Raw genomic sequence first — 15,454 nt, 5'->3', positions numbered from 1 at the left:
ATCAAAATATCCATGCAAATGTCCGAATTGGACCAAAAAACAACCCATATATCCATCTATACAACACCGATTGAAACAGAGAAAAGCTCAGAAACGCTCAGTATGTAAATGTTTGAAAATCAAATAAACCTCCTCTCACACGCTTTTATATTGCTCTCTTCCTCCTTTTTTCTTGTTTCGAGGTCTCCGAAGAAACATTTAGTTCTTCTTCGAAAAGACCTTCTTAACAGAAGACCCAACAGCCCCCAAACCCGAGAAGAGATATCCCATACCAAACGACCACCTCTTGACTCGCACCGTGTAGATAAAGAAGTAAACAAGCAGCCAGTTGACAATGACAAAGGCCAGGTAAATCCCGAAAGACCTCCACTTGTCGTTATCCTTGACGTTCAGGGTATGCATGTACTCCGTGCCATCAGCATACGGACAATACTGGCAATCCGAAGTAGCATCGGGGTTAACGAGTCTTCCAACGCCGGCGACATTGCTAACAAAGTTGGACGCGTAGTCGGCGCAGGTCGATCCGGGGGGCGGGTTGAAGTGTGTGCTCTCCGTAGAAGCGCAGGAGATCTCGACCGAGGGGAACACGGCGGAGATAGTACCGCGGATCCACCAGGTCACGGGGTTGACGTAGTACATCCAGTATTTCCAGAAGACGGGGTAGTCGTCGTAGGGGCGGACGACACCGTTGAAGAGACCTGTGACGACGAAGAAGAAGGGGAGGATGTTCGAGATGACGGTGAATGAGGGGGCGAAGGCGCAGATCCATTGTCCCCATGAAGCCTGGAAGAGGAAGAAGAGCATTGTCATGAGGAAGACGTAGCCTGAGGCGCTAGAGTCCGTGGGGAATCCAACAGCGAAGTACCAGAGGAGGAAGTAGACGACTGAGGAGACGATGGCCATGGGAATTTCGCCGAGGACGTTAGCCGTGCAGAAGGCAACCCAGCCGTAGATGCGAGATGGGTATTCGCGGGCTTCCCAAAGGGCGCGGTTCATGTAGAATTTGGGGAGAATGGAGTTGAGGAAGATAGGAGGAAGGAGAATGACCAGGAAGAGGGAGAACATGCGGTTTTGCATGGAGGCGATGGAGTTATCGAGTTGCCAGAAGGTGAAGCCGTTGAAGATACCAATGATGACGGAGGTGAAGAGTTTGCCGTAGTAGTAGGACGGGTCGCGCCAGTACTGGGTGAAGACGCGCTTGGTGAGGAGGTAGCTTTGGGTAAAGGTCGACGCCGCAAACTCATACTGGGGTCCTTGGTCTTCAGAGGCTGTGGCGTCGCGGCGGGTGTTGTGGATGCGCTCGATTTCGTCCTGGATTTCCTGGCGTTGGGAAGAGATGCGCCATTCTTCGTTCCAGTCAATGGTCTTGCCTTCGCGTTTGATGGGTTTGGCGGCGGTTTCGAGGATGAACTCGGCGACGTTCTTGGCTGGAGGGCAGACGGCGCCGCGGTCGGCAAAGTACTTGATCACGTCGCGACCGTCGGGGCCGACGGAGCCAAAGTAGAAGGTGTTACCACCGGGGTTCAAGGCTAGGATCATGTCGAACTGCTGGATGAGCATGGAGGAGGGCTGATGAATCGTGCAGACAATGGCCTGGCCGGCTTGCGAAAGCTTCTTCAGGAAGCGCACGATTGAGAACGCAGCCTGACTGTCAAGACCGGAAGTAGGTTCGTCAAGGAAGAGCAGCAGACTGGGCTTTGCGGCGAGTTCTACACCGATGGTGACACGCTTCTTCTGCTCGACGTTGAGCGATCCAATAATGGCATCCTGGATCTCCTCGAGTTCCAAGAGATCGATAATCTGGTTGACGTAGGCAATCTTCTCTGAACGAGGAACGTTGCGGTCCTGACGGAGCAGGGCAGAGAACTCAAGAGCCTCGCGAATGGTAGCAGTGTTGTCGTGCAGGTCCATCTGTTCGCAGAAACCAGTACCTCGCTGGAAATCGGTTCCAAGGGGACGACCATCCACCAGCATGTCTCCGCCGATCACACCAGTCGTCTGGCGCTGAGCGAGGGTGTTCAGCAAAGTAGTCTTACCTGCACCGGAGGCGCCCATAAGCGCGATCATGAGTCCTGGCTTTGCGTAACCGCTGACGCCGTTGAGAAGTTTCCGAGTTCCATTTCCATAGGGCACCGTGTATTCGACGTTGTTCCAGGTGAAGACACGCTCGCTGGACGAGATGCGGTTGAAGGCAGCCTGAGCGTTCTCGGAGCCAGACTGGGTCAAGGAGCCATCTCCGGTCTGAGCAGTTTCCTCGTCCTTGGGCTTCTCTGCCGCAGCCTTGATCTGCTTGGCCCGCTTGGATTTCTTGAAGACCAGGGCGCCATCACCACCGCCAACAAAGGAGAGTGTCTCGGTAGCAATGACGGTAACCAGAATGTACAGGACAGTAAAGGCAATGACGACACCAAAGTTCCGCCAGAGGTGGCTGCGCACGAACTGGAACGAAGTGGCGAGGTAATCGGCGCCAGAAACGTCTGTCGAGCCGAGATGGGATCCAGTGAGGGCACACCCTTGGTACTGAGGATCAACACCAGGACCTTGCGGGACCAACATTGAGGGATCACATTGCATGACTCGGTCGGAGAACTCGTTGGTTAGGACGGCCTCGTAACTGTAAGAGAGTGGGTTGACGTAGAACAGCCAGCCGAACCAAATCGAACCGTCAATCAGGCCTTGCTTCGGAATAACGTAACCAACGAACAGCACCAGAACGTTCAAGGCGATACCAGCGAATCGGACGGCGTCGTCGATGGACGGTGACAGCGCGGCGAACATGCGGTACATCGAGGTGATACAGAACGTAGTGGTGTAGACGAATAGGAAGTAGATCCAGAACTTGGACGCTGTAACGTCAAGACCAGCAAGGAAGTACAAAATGATGGTAAACGGCACGGTCATGCAAAAGATGGCCGGGAAGTCAACCACCACACGGGCAATGGCAACAGCAGATGGGCGGTAGAAGGCGTAGTCCTTGTGTCGCGCAACAATAGCTCGTCCCGAAACAGCCGGCATCAACTCGGTCAACTGCAGCCAGCCAAGGAACAGGATTGAGAAGAAAAGGGCACCGCCACGGGGGAAAGCCCCGGAAGTGTTCATCGATTCACCATAGAACAGGGATGCGACGATCAGGGCGTTGGAAACGATAATAAAATATTTGGTGTAGAGGGAGGTCTTGTCGCCCCATAACAGCCAAAATTCACGACGGACGCAAGCTGCAACCTGACGAGCAAAGGAAACGGTGTAGGGAGACTTTTTTGAGACGGTCTTACTCTTGCCCTGGCGAACAGTCTTCTGGAAGCGCTCAGTGTCCTCGCAGTTGGTGTCGTGGAGGCGCTTCTCATAGTTCTGGACCTCCTGCCCGATGCGCTTGTAAAAGTCACTCTGTCTAAACGCTGCCTCGAGCTCCTCGGGAGTCTTTGGCGTAGACGCTTCACGGCCAGGCTGGAATTGACGGGCGTTGGGGTCGCACAGCGAGGTCAGGAAATCGGCGGTAGTGGACTGCTCGGGGCAGTAGAAACCAAGATTGATAAAGTACTGCCGAGCGAGATGGGCAGGGCCCTGGAACAGCATGCGGCCAGAGTCAATAACCATCACCTTGTCCATGAGCTCGTAAATGCTCTCTCCTGCTTGATACAGGGTGACCAGAGTCGTGCGCTTGCTGACATCGGTCATGATGCGGAGGGACTTGGCGTAATCCAGAGCAGTCGAAGCGTCCAAACCACGCGTACTGTTGTCCCAGCAGACAACGGAAGACTTGGTAGCAAGAGTCTCCGCGATACTGACACGCTTCCTCTCACCACCAGAGACTCCACGAACAAATTCGTTACCAACAACTGTGTTCTTCGTGTGCGAAATACCAAACATCTTCAGCAGTGCATCGATGATAACCGGAATGCTCTCCTTGTCGTGCTTCTTGGTCTTGTTGATAAGAGAGAACTTGAGAGTCTGCCAAACAGTAAGGTTAGGAAAATGCTGGTCATCTTCCTGGTTGTAGTTGACCTCGCCACGGAAGTGCTTATCCTGCTCAGCGGCAGACAGCCCACCGTAGCTGACCTCGCCTTCGACGGCGGCGAACGCACCGCGGTCGTTGGCAATCGCCTTGAGAAAGGTTGAGCAACCAGCTCCAGGGCGGCCCAGGACAAGCATCATCTCACCCTCGCGAACGGAACCGGTAAAGTCGTGAATCAGGTCCCGCACGGGAGGCTGCTTACCGAACCGCAGCTGAGGGACGAATCGGCAGACGATATTGTACAGATCTGGTCCAAAAGTTCCCATAACGGCATCAGGAAGAGACCGAACGAATGAGGCACCGGTCTGTACACCCTTGACGGTGAGGTGCTTGAAAACAACCCCGACCTTCTTCGCAGGATCCCCTGCAGTCGTCCGGCGCTCAAGATGGCCACCCATTAGAAAGTCAGTAAGATCGAAGCTGCCAAACTCGTCTTCCTCCTTTTCGAGATCCTCCTCTGCCATTTCGGGGTCGTGGGGCTGGCTCGCCCGGGATCGCATCCGGTGGGCATCCTTGGTGGTTGATTTCGTTCGCTGCAGACTCAGTCTGGTCAATTCCCTGCGCATCTCTTCGTAGTCCTCCATGGCCCCGCGGCGAGAGACAGGCTCTGTGCCCCGCTCTCCCCATTGGCCCTCCGTTGAGGTGTCACTGTCGCTGCTCGAACCGGAGACCATCGTGGTGTCTGAGGGGACTTCCCCTGCGACGGTTGAGACTTGGGTCAAGCCCTCGGTGTAAGCCTTGTCGGCCATAATGACCTGGCTTTGGGGGTGGAGTTAAGTTCGATAGCTGTGTATTAGAGGGGGAGAATAGGAGGTATGCAAAAGCGGCGTGATTATTATGTATAGTGCGTGGCGCTTGATATTTACAACAAAACGCGATTGAAAAGAGAGGTTGAGAGTGGAGATGGTCCAGCAAGCGTCCACGCACAGGACGATAAGCTTAAGACAACAAAAAGAAGATAAAAGAGAGAGATGGCAGAGATCTAAGAGGGTGGAATTGCATCATGGTTATAAACGCAAAGGGGGTTACCAGTATTACTAACTCCGGTGGGCAACTGGGTCAGCACCGCCCAGATTTGTCAGTATGTGGCCGAAGGAAATACAGAGTAAGGCAGTAAGAGCGAAGGCTCTGAGGATCGGGTAGATCTCACAGAACCCTAGCCGAAAGAGTGGTGGCTCGAAATCCGCAGAAGCAGGGAGACGCCTTCGATTCTTCGATGAGCAGCACGAGCTGCGGGTTGAGGAAATTGAATTCCATGGTCTGGGCAACGAAACAGTGGAGCGTCCAGAAACTGTCTCGGCAAGCCCCATGAGTCAGGATGACGATGCAACTGTCATTGGCCATTTCGAAATCAACCAGACATGGAAGATCGTGGGTCTAGAAGGCGAACCGAGCGGCCGCCATGGAACACGAGTCAAGGTTGAAGAGAAATTTCTGAACGCAGCCAGACTGAACGTCTTTTCATTGGTTCCAGTCGGAGATAAGCTCCGGCGTTTATTTCCGGCACAGCTGACTAACCGAGCTTACACTGACACCCTCCCAAGTATATCCGTAAGGCTGTCACTTCTCTCGAATATAGATTCATGCTTCCTCAAGATTACTACAGAGGAGAATGTGCAATTATCAGGATCATACAATGTGGCCGAAGCACGTAAGCAGAAACACAACTGGTGTGTCCGACCTGTGGTACTTATCAGAAACTGGTGAATAATCCATCCGGCCAGAAACCCAAAAGTCTCCGAAGTTTAGACGATCGCTGGACCCTCGGGCTCCATCATTGTCCTCAATTTCATGAATCATGCCTTCGTTTTCATGTTTTCATAAGCAGACCCTGCAAAACCTGCAAACTTTGCTTACGCCGAGCCCCTTATGCCCACGTTAACTCCTTTCATGGGGCCTTCCGCTCAGACGACTCTTCACCAAAATTCAAGTTCCAACTCCTGAGCGCACTCGGAAATCCGCTCTAATTGCCACGGGCAGATTTTACTGATCAATTATCGTGATTCATCAATGACCACACCAGACCTACCTGGGTAGCCGACATGCTAACCGGTGGTGGGCCTTGCGTCAGCTTCAGATTCTGTTTTCCTTGTGCTTCCAAACTCCACTGGAGTCGGGCGGCATCTCGGCTTCGTTTCAGCCTTGAGCCTCCGCAATTACAACAAACTGTGATACTGTAGATACATAGCCCTTAACTCCGAACCGACGAGCTTGACTCGTGGACCGTGGCTTCTGCTCGGACTTGGTGAAGTTAATCTGCACGTTTATGTGCTCTCTGCCACCTGCCTGTCGCCGTGGCACCAACAGCCTGCGTCATGGATTGCGATTTTGCGACAACATTATTCATCACATGCACCCTGGAGCAGGTGATACCGTGCCAACTGACTCAAACATCCCAGGATAACCCTAGTAACTGGTCAGCAGTGCCAGTGCTAAGCGGTCAGATTTCTGGGGTCGTGCGATGGCGCTTACTCACTGCTACTACTCTGATTGAGTAATCTGTCGGAATACAGGGTTGGAAGCTTGGTTTATAATCAATAATTCCTTGCAATGTCAACAGTGCCATCCATAGTCTCTGGTCTCTGGTTGGATATGAATTTTCCTGCTCTGCTCGCAATCTGGCCCGGAGATGTATACCCTGTGGTTCGCTCGATCGAATAAACCGACTCCTGTCGGTGAACGTGCGTCGGCTCGGAGTCGTATGCTCGTCTCAGTTGCCTACTTATGACAAGACATATCTCCAGCGTGTTCGACTAACCGCCTGTTAGCACGATTGGTTCGATCTTATGCGGTTTGCTCTCCAATACCCTCACGGACATCGGAAGCCTGGAGCGGTAAGCTTACCGCTACGCCACGCTTTCTTATCATTTGCCATGTAGATCGATTGGGGAAACTCTGGACAATGGTCCATGGATCCATTATTGTAGAGTATCCTTGACCAAACGGTTTGTTGGACCTAAGACCCAGTCAGTAATCGGCCCAGGTAGTCTTGCGACGATCAGGCGTCTGACCGCATATTTTGATCGCGCCAGGACCTTTTCCGGCGTTATCAACTTATCAAGATGATGAGGGGTAAGTTAGATATTCCTCTTCGTTTTCGTCTCGCAGCTTGGTCAATGACTCGTAACACTCGAGCTCTTGCAAAATACGTTCAGTGAGGTATTTTGACCATGAAGTAGCTGGCTCCTCCCATAGACTCGAGGCAGGGTATGGTGTCTATGTATGTCGATGCCGACGCGCGCATTATTTCCGATCTTCGCAATCGATCGAACTTCACATGGTCGAGACTCCTGATAGGTTGCTCTATGAACTTGTACATGAGTATACTATCCTCGGCATGTCAAACTCAATGGAAGGCAAGAGAAACAAGCGGAAACGACCATATCTATCGCTCAATTCTATACATGTGGATCAACACTACGTAGACTACTATAAATATAATGTACATCGAAACTTGTCGAATATCAAAATCAGGGGTTCTTTTTCCCTCCAGCTCTAGCAATGCGTCTTTGGACTTCTTCTTTGGAGAGGATTTTGACTGCGTCTTTTGAGAAGATGTAGCTTAGGCCAGACCAGATTGTTGTTGCTGCGACAAGATATCTGTGGAGGTTAGTTAGTATAGACAGAATGGTCGGGGAGCCAGGAAAAAGACGATAATGCCGGTAGTTTTCGAAGAAAGAAAAAGGGTGGGAGAAATAAAAGAGCAAAAAAACATACAACAGTAGGGATTCGCATGTGGTCACCCACCATACTACTAACCTACCGGCGTGTGGCTTAAGTACGGCTGAGCGGACGGGAAGCCCTGTTCTCCACACCCTGTGGTCGTATGTGCTTGTTTCAACCCAGACACATCTTCTATACCACCGGGGCTTCCCAATACACTCGCCAAAATTGAAGAACACAGCATAAGAGGGGTAAATGATAAAGAAAAGGACTTACTGGAATGCAGTCATCGCTTCTCTCAGACTCCATGCATCGAGAATGGTTTCAGGAAGCACTGGAAGCGCCATCGCGCTTCCGACAAGAAGAAGCTGCAGCGCTGTGTTGATCTTCGAGATCCCTGTCGGTCTGACCTCTGCAGAGGGGAGTGAAAAATCCCAGTACCGGGCCATGGTCTTTGGCGGTGGCAGCGAAATCCAGCGGTAGTAGATCGCAGAGAGGGACAGTCCAACATCTCGACCGAGGATAATCACAGCAAGCCATACTGGTCGAGTCAGCATCAATCCGCAGTTGGCGTTCTGTATTTTAGCACTCGAACTTACCAGGTATTGACCCATTAACCGCTAGGCAGGCAACGCTGATGGTCATCAAGAGCTTATCGGCCATTGGATCGATGATTGTCCCAACAACAGTTTGCAGATTATATCGCCGTGCGATATATCCGTCGACCAGGTCTGTTATGCCTGCATAGGTAAACAGAGCTAGCGCAGTTGCATGATAGTCGTACACCAGAAAGTAGCCTACCAAAGGCGCAGCAACCAGTCGAGAAAAAGTAAGAATGTTGGGTACAGTGTATATGTTCTCATGAGTCGGGATTGGGATCCGTGAGAGAATAGGTGACTTCTTTTTCTCTGGTGTTGACCGTTGTGGCGTGCCCTCGTCGGTCGACTTCTTTGCAGACCCTCGTTGCTGCAGCCTGAATCTAGACGCCAGTCGCCGGGCATCTATGGCCTGGATTCCTGGCCTCTTCTGGCATCCGGTGGCCAGTGTGGATATCGACGATTGGCATAGTACTTGCCTTGATCCCTGGGTATGCAGCACCTGCCAACCTCGTGTCGCGATGGCATGGCCCAATGGCTGAGGTGTCGGAATACACCCCCTCGACGCACGAAGCGCCATTGGAAAAAGCGGACGCATTGCCATGCTGACCTCCACCAAGCAAACAGAAAGTGCTAAATCTCACTTTCAAAGACGTGATGATGCTCGTCGTATTGATCAAGCTCGGTCCTCAACCTGGTTCATACCAGGTATATGAGGGGTGTTATGAGCAAACAAACAGACTCATATAGGCCACCGTTTCTGTAGCAGGAGCACCTTGGGCCAATGCTCTACAGTAACAATGCTGTTGTTTGCAGGTTGACAAACACGTTGCTCACGTGGACGCGGCACTCAGCGGAAAAAATGGGCCGATGTTGATAACTACCACAACCTGGGAGACGGGCAACAGAAGATAACAATGAATAAAGAAAAGAGTGACGGTGTTGAGGTTCTGGAGGTTCTGAAAAGCGAATTTTGGAAAACCAATGCAGGAATGAAACTATACAAAAACGCTCCCGGACTGGACAAGACTGGTTGCTCGAGACTCGGCTTGTGGCGGCGGATGAACATTAATCCCGAATACCGGTCTTCTGTCATGTGATGCGTATCTCCCAGTCGACATCATGACGTTGCTCACCGATGGCTTGCTTGGTTGTTGTTTATTTCTCAGGGTCGAGATGCTAGTCAAAACGTTATCTATGTCTCTCGTTATACTTTGGTCCCTGAGACAGAATAAACCCCGTTAGGCAACGCCTTCTGATCTCGGGAATATCCCCACACCGGAAATATATCTCCATCATCATATGCCACGTGCAACAACAATGTTAAAACACAACAAAAATGATCCAGAGCTGACAGAAGCCTTAGCTGACTCACATGCCCGCCGCCTAGCTGCTGACGCCTGCTACCTCTCCCGCCAGAGCCTCCAGCTGCTAACCTCATCTGATACCAGCGCCCACCTGACATGGCATTCACCACAGTTCGAACACAACACTCCAGGAAGAGTCAGACGATAAGTAGTGAAAATCTAACACAATACCATACTGTTTCTAGGTCAGATCCCTGACAATTTTTCGATTTCCACCTAATAACTACACCTATGGACCTCCGCTTTCGCGCACCAAAGACCAACTATAGCCATGGTGCTAAACCATTTCACAGCTCCGATATTGACCTCTACGGAGGCGCCAGTCTTTCCGCCCAGAATATCCGCTAAGAACCCGCCGAGTGAGGGAGACTGCGCGGATCCCAACGTCGCCGACCCCCGACTCAACATCAACAGGCCGTGCATCTATGAGCGTCGACTCCCTGGCAACGCATACATCACAGCGCATGTCCAGCGCCTCCAACATGGCTACTACTCAACCTCCGCTGTGTCCGATATGGGCTTTGACCACGTCGACTTTCTAGCAATTAGCTTTGTCTTCCATTCACCGGATACACTGAACCATCGATTCAAAGCAGCGACTATCCGCGCCTCGCTTTACAGCCCGCCCTTACGCTACAGCTCACACCACGACAGATTAAAGAGAAACTCTAGATCTGGATCAAGATGCAGACCTCTTCACCCGCGCTTCCTAATGCACGCCCCGCACCTCCTTTACGGCTCCATTTCCCCCGAAACCATGCAGTGGAGCTATAGCCTCTCTGGCACGCTCGGCATCGCACAACTCCCACTGATCGCCTCCCTAAGCCCTTCAACAGGCCTCAACGGCCAGTTCCGGCGATTCGAGATGATGCGTATCCAGGGCTCCGCGCGTACTCTCGATGACGACGACGGAAACACCAGACCAGCCGCTCAGATCGTTTGGACCCTTGAGGAAAACAGCCTCCAGCGCTCTGGGTTACCTCGTGAGTTCACCTTTGCCATGTTGATTGCGAAACCGAGTCCCTGCACCCGCGTGGTCTTGGATCTAGAGATTGAGCCCATACTACAGAGTTGGTTTGGGGCATATCCGGCTTGGTGGTTGGCGTTGTGGAAGAGGTATCGAGCTGTTCAGAGGAGAAGAATGGGACAAGCGTGCAATGGTTCTGGTATAGACTTTCGAGCAAGTGTGGGACAGAGGTTCGAGCCTGTTATGTCTAGAAGGGGCTTCAATTTCGCCACGCTCGTCGGCGGATTTGATGAGTTCGTCAGTTTGGCTGGGAGGAGGGTGCTGTTGAATGTAAGCCTTTGATGTCGACGACTGATGCACATGTTGTGGACCTGAGGTCGTTTAGTGCTAATCAGTACTGTATAGATCCCCGGCGAGAACTTCCAAGATGACACCGACGGAGCACCACCAATACCCCCGCCACAACCACAACCACAACCGCAGCCGCAGCCATTTCCATATCCAATGCCATACCCCGGCTTCGGCTACGGCTACCCGAATCAAGAAGGCCCACAGGTTACGGTCCCACTGGCTCGAGAAGCGGAACCAGGAGCAAAACCGAGAGACCGAGTCCGAAAGGAACCACCGCCCTCATCCTCATCCGTACATGCACGCGCACATTCCCATTCGTATGAGCCCACTGGGACTGGCAGTCATAATGGCAGAAGCAATCGGAGTGGAGGAGGCAGTGGTGCTAGAAGGAGGGAGCACCTAGATCAGTACTGACACTGACACTGGTACTGTTACCCAATTCGTCTTAATATCCTTTTTGCAGTGTTTCTGCCGCCTTTCTATTTTTGCGATACCTAGGTAGATATCAACCCAAATCATCCCCGAATAAACTCAGATATACTCCATTAGATATAAAAAACCGCCCTCGAGCAAAGGCTATATTCAAATCCTAATCTTCCTTTTCTTCCCCGATAAGCATATACACAACCATCAATATCAGCCAGTCGAGAAACATAAAGTCTACAGAAAGAACTCTTAGGTTCCACCCGCTCTCGTAACCTAACCTACCTGTAACCACATATATCTCTACCTAGGTAGATTTATACAATGCAAAGTATAGCTAACTTTGATCTACCCAGCTAAAACTACCCTTCGAACACACGGAGTACTCCAAGCCAGCCCAGCATAACTAGTCCAGCCAAGCCGCGTCTCCCTTTCTCTACTCACCTCTCCCCGCCTCCCTTCTCCCCGTTCGCTTACCCCAAGTCCACGCTATCAGCAACTCCCTCCTTGCGTCCCGCGTACGTAACCAGCCCATGCCATGCCACCATGAAACGAGCCCCATAACAGACGGTGGAGCACACACACACACACACGGACTAACGCCCCCAGTGCAGGCTGCGACATAACTATGGCACAGCATGGCACTGACACATGCTGGCTCATGGCAGTTGACCACGCGAGGTGGAATGGCATGTTGCACTGCCGCACGTCTGCAGCCACCGGTCAACCTTTAACTAAATAGGGATATATGAAAGGCTATGGTACTACTGGTAGTAGTAGTAGGTATGTAGGCATGGATAATGAATTCACGCAGTAGATGCGCAAGCGCAAGCGCATGCCCATGCCCATGCGTAAATGCTGCGGCGCATGTGAACTGGTGATTGCCCTCTTCTCTCCTTTCTGTTTCATCTCCACCTCCCTTGATCCTCTCACGTGGAAGACGTGGAGTAAGGAATGGTGAGCCATGAGCCATGAGCCATGAGTGTGGTGGAATGGGGTTTGTGATGTGGGTTGTGCAGCGGTACTGCACTGCATTGCAGGTGGGTGGGTGATATGGAGATGGGGATTCTCAGGGCGGAGTCGAGTTGCCCAAGGGCTAAGCTGAAGCTCGTTTACTAACATGAATCCATTGGTACATTACAAGAGTCAGCTGAAGCCGTATATCAAGGAGGAAAGACGCTATTCAGAACCCCTTGCATAGTCGCTTATCAGCTCGATTTTGGGCATTTGCACGACTCGAGCTCTTCTCGAATGTCTGGAATGCGAGAAAATAAGAACAAGAAAAGGCGTGGATCAAGCTGTATTATTATTTCTCAGACTGAACAGACTTTTAGTCATTATCCATTCTCGCATTCTCGTTGACCATGCACTTCATTATCAAACGACGCCAGAACATTAGTACACAAGTAGCCATGACCTGTCTTGCAATCTGCGATGACTCGAACATAAAATCAATCCCTCTGAAGCCACGAGGCTGTGAGAGCAGTAGAGGAAGAAAGTGTAGAAGTAAAAATAGATATGCAAGGGTGGAAAAAAACAATTTCAGATAACCGCCCTAAACCGTGCCGTTCAACCCAACCCATTGCTCGTAAACGCATGAAGAGGCACAGAATGAAAGCCAAATGCCCAATAACCCCTGCCTATGACGGACGCAGATTTGAAAGGAGGAAGTAAAATGGCTGAAGTAACAATTTTGGTAGTGCGAATCGTATCATCGTGGGGAGAACAGAGAAAGCAAATAAACCGCCAGCATCTTCTCTAAGAGCAGTGCATCATCCGGGTAATCATCGATAGATAACATGCACAGTCTATGCCCAAACTACCGCCCTTAAAAAAGACAAGAGGGGGAATCACGGGAATCAATAGTAGAGGAAAAGCATCAAAGGGGAATGAAAATGATCGAACGCGAGTGGGGAATTGGCAGACTAAGAAATGAGGATGTATAATTATATCTACGGCTGAGCCGGAGCAGTAGACCATGCTGTTGAGACGGGGTAACCGGAATGCGTGACTGCCGTAGAGTTGATATAATATGGGTGATGCGGCTGCTGTTCGCTTCGCGTATAGTAATTTGTCGCAACCGGATTCGACTCCCGCCGGGGGACGGTGGCATCGAAGCTCATGTTGCGGTGGTCCAAAGGCGAGTGTGACGATGAATCCAGGTGACCCGCCAAACTGAAGCTGCTCCGCTGCGAAAATGTCGCTGGGGTTGACGGATCGATTGGCGAGGTGGTATCCGTTGTCATACTTCGCGAGGAGATGGACGAATTGCGGTAGGCGGCTTGACTCTGGTCAGATTGAGATCGCGCACGCTCACTGATAGAGCTCGTAAGAGACCCGGGAATGCTGGGTTGAATCGCTGAAGACAGAGATCCCTGACTCATGGTATCGAAAGCCGTCCCGTACGAGTGTTGTCTGTACTGGGAATACTCCTCCTGTTTTGGCACATGCGGGATCTGGGCTGGCGCCGCCGTAGGCGTGGGAAGATAGGAGTGCGGGTTCTGAACCGGGTATCCCGACAGTGCAGGCGCAGGATGTGTCGCTGGGATATATGTCTCTGGCATGAAGTATCCGCCCTGTGCGCCCTGGAGCGGATATGACGCAGTTGCCAACATCTGCGTGCGATAAGAATAACTGGCGGGATCGTTAGGATTATCAATAGGCCCAGGCGGGTCAAGCTCGTCTATTGGAGCTCGGAAGTTTTGCTTGTTCACGAGTTCACCCCGTGGCCGAATTTGTCTGAACCCTTCATAACGTGTTGGCGGCGCGAGGGCTCCTCGAGTTACGTCGTCGACGCTGTAGTAGGAGACAAGGTGATGCGTCACGCCAGCCACCGTCACACTCATCGTTTTCTTGACCAAGCCGGATTCTTTGAAGCCGTACGAATCGACTAGCGAGCCGACCAGGGCTCTCTGGACATCCGCCTGGTGCGCTCTCTCGCCGTACGGTTCAGTGGGCGATGGAGAATAACCGTTGGTTGAATCCTGTCGCGGATACGGTTCCCCAGGTCTTCCCGGAGGGCCTGGTGTACGTCGGGTCGTTTTCTTCATCGCCCGCTTCTTCTCTCCAGGAGGGAACGGCTTTTCCAACTCGCGATAGACCAGGAAATTGCCCAGAATGCGACTGGGGCTCCATGTTACGCCGTCTGTCCATCGCTTGATCCCCGACGAATTCTCCTCGTAGATGAATACGCTCCCGCTGCGAACCAGATGGCTACGCTCCCGATCGTGCGGCCGACGAGGGACGTGATGCAGGATTCCGCTCAAACACGCCTCGAACAAGATTAGAGCGTCCATCGTTGTCGCGACATACCCGGTGAAGGTCGGCTCCAACACCGTCGATGTGCCGGTGACCATTGCTTCTTGCTCCTTTTGCGGTTTCTTGGCTTAAATTTGGGTGTGTGGGCTTGAACCTAGCGGAAAGAGTGACGATGGATCAAGATTGATTGAGTTAAGAAGGTCAAGAAGATCAGAGTTTCCAGGCGTCGAGACCAAGTGGAAAAGAGAAGGATGGGGCGCTGGAGCTGTGAGAATACGGCAGGAGCGAGTGTGATTGCAGCTGCTGCAGGTGCGAGACCTCGCCGGACGGGATGGATCGGCGAATGTTGGACAGGTTCCCTTTTTGATACGGTTAGGAGAGACAGAGAGTGGAGAGAGGTCGGGAGAGCGAAGAGCAGGGAAGAGGAGGTAAATACCAAAAGGTTTTGCGGTGGGGAGAATATCGAGGTACGGGCCAGGCAGGGCAGGCGATGAGAGAGGGGAGGAGGGGGGATAAACCTCCGGGTAGAAGGTTGCGAGAGTGACAGGTCGAGGAAGCTCACAGGTTCAGGCAGCGTACCATAGAAATAATAGTGGGAAAAAGGTTGGTGGATGTGCGCCAGTGTTTAAACAAACTCCCCCTCCAGACTACACTCAGAGTTCCGGCTACCAGAGTTTGGGAGTCCCGGATCGACAAGCAAGCACGGACCCAGCTTCAGAGCAGAGTGGTTGGACTGGATCTGGAGAGCAGTGAGCAGCAACGGCGTCTGGCCCCAATTGCACCCTGGGTCGCTGGGCTTTGGTTCCACGGGAGGTGA

At 52.0% G+C, this 15,454-nt stretch overlaps 4 protein-coding genes across 4 annotated transcripts; 1 reads left to right on the top strand and 3 right to left on the bottom strand.

The window, feature by feature from the left end:
• Positions 1 to 163: 163 nt before the first annotated feature.
• Positions 164 to 5,041, bottom strand: atrF (ABC drug exporter AtrF). Its single transcript, XM_071036601.1, has one exon. It carries the CDS (start codon positions 4,759 to 4,761, stop codon positions 199 to 201), a length of 4,563 nt encoding a protein of 1,520 aa, XP_070896232.1. The 5' UTR covers positions 4,762 to 5,041; the 3' UTR covers positions 164 to 198.
• Positions 5,042 to 7,719: 2,678 nt separating this feature from the next.
• On the bottom strand, positions 7,720 to 9,289 carry BJX68DRAFT_242765 (cardiolipin synthase). Its single transcript, XM_071041040.1, has 2 exons — positions 8,275 to 9,289; positions 7,720 to 8,216 (listed from the first exon to the last, which is right to left on the bottom strand). The coding sequence occupies exons 1-2, from the start codon at positions 8,873 to 8,875 to the stop codon at positions 7,948 to 7,950; spliced, it is 870 nt and encodes a 289-aa protein (XP_070896231.1). The 5' UTR covers positions 8,876 to 9,289; the 3' UTR covers positions 7,720 to 7,947.
• Positions 9,290 to 9,293: 4 nt separating this feature from the next.
• Positions 9,294 to 11,526, top strand: BJX68DRAFT_242764 (uncharacterized protein). Its single transcript, XM_071041039.1, has 2 exons — positions 9,294 to 10,935; positions 11,011 to 11,526. Exons 1-2 carry the CDS (start codon positions 9,910 to 9,912, stop codon positions 11,368 to 11,370), a joined length of 1,386 nt encoding a protein of 461 aa, XP_070896230.1. The 5' UTR covers positions 9,294 to 9,909; the 3' UTR covers positions 11,371 to 11,526.
• Positions 11,527 to 13,130: 1,604 nt separating this feature from the next.
• Positions 13,131 to 15,227, bottom strand: BJX68DRAFT_147130 (camp independent regulatory protein). Its single transcript, XM_071036600.1, has 2 exons — positions 15,074 to 15,227; positions 13,131 to 14,996 (listed from the first exon to the last, which is right to left on the bottom strand). Exon 2 carries the CDS (start codon positions 14,733 to 14,735, stop codon positions 13,332 to 13,334), a length of 1,404 nt encoding a protein of 467 aa, XP_070896229.1. The 5' UTR covers positions 14,736 to 14,996; positions 15,074 to 15,227; the 3' UTR covers positions 13,131 to 13,331.
• Between the last annotated feature and the right edge of the window lie 227 nt (positions 15,228 to 15,454).

Source organism: Aspergillus pseudodeflectus (assembly GCF_044049435.1).
Source record: "Aspergillus pseudodeflectus strain CBS 756.74 chromosome Unknown BJX68scaffold_40, whole genome shotgun sequence".
Classification (NCBI taxonomy): Eukaryota; Fungi; Ascomycota; class Eurotiomycetes; order Eurotiales; family Aspergillaceae; genus Aspergillus; species Aspergillus pseudodeflectus.
The sequence above is the reverse complement of the archived record's forward strand: the minus strand, read 5'-3'. Positions and strand labels throughout refer to the sequence as shown.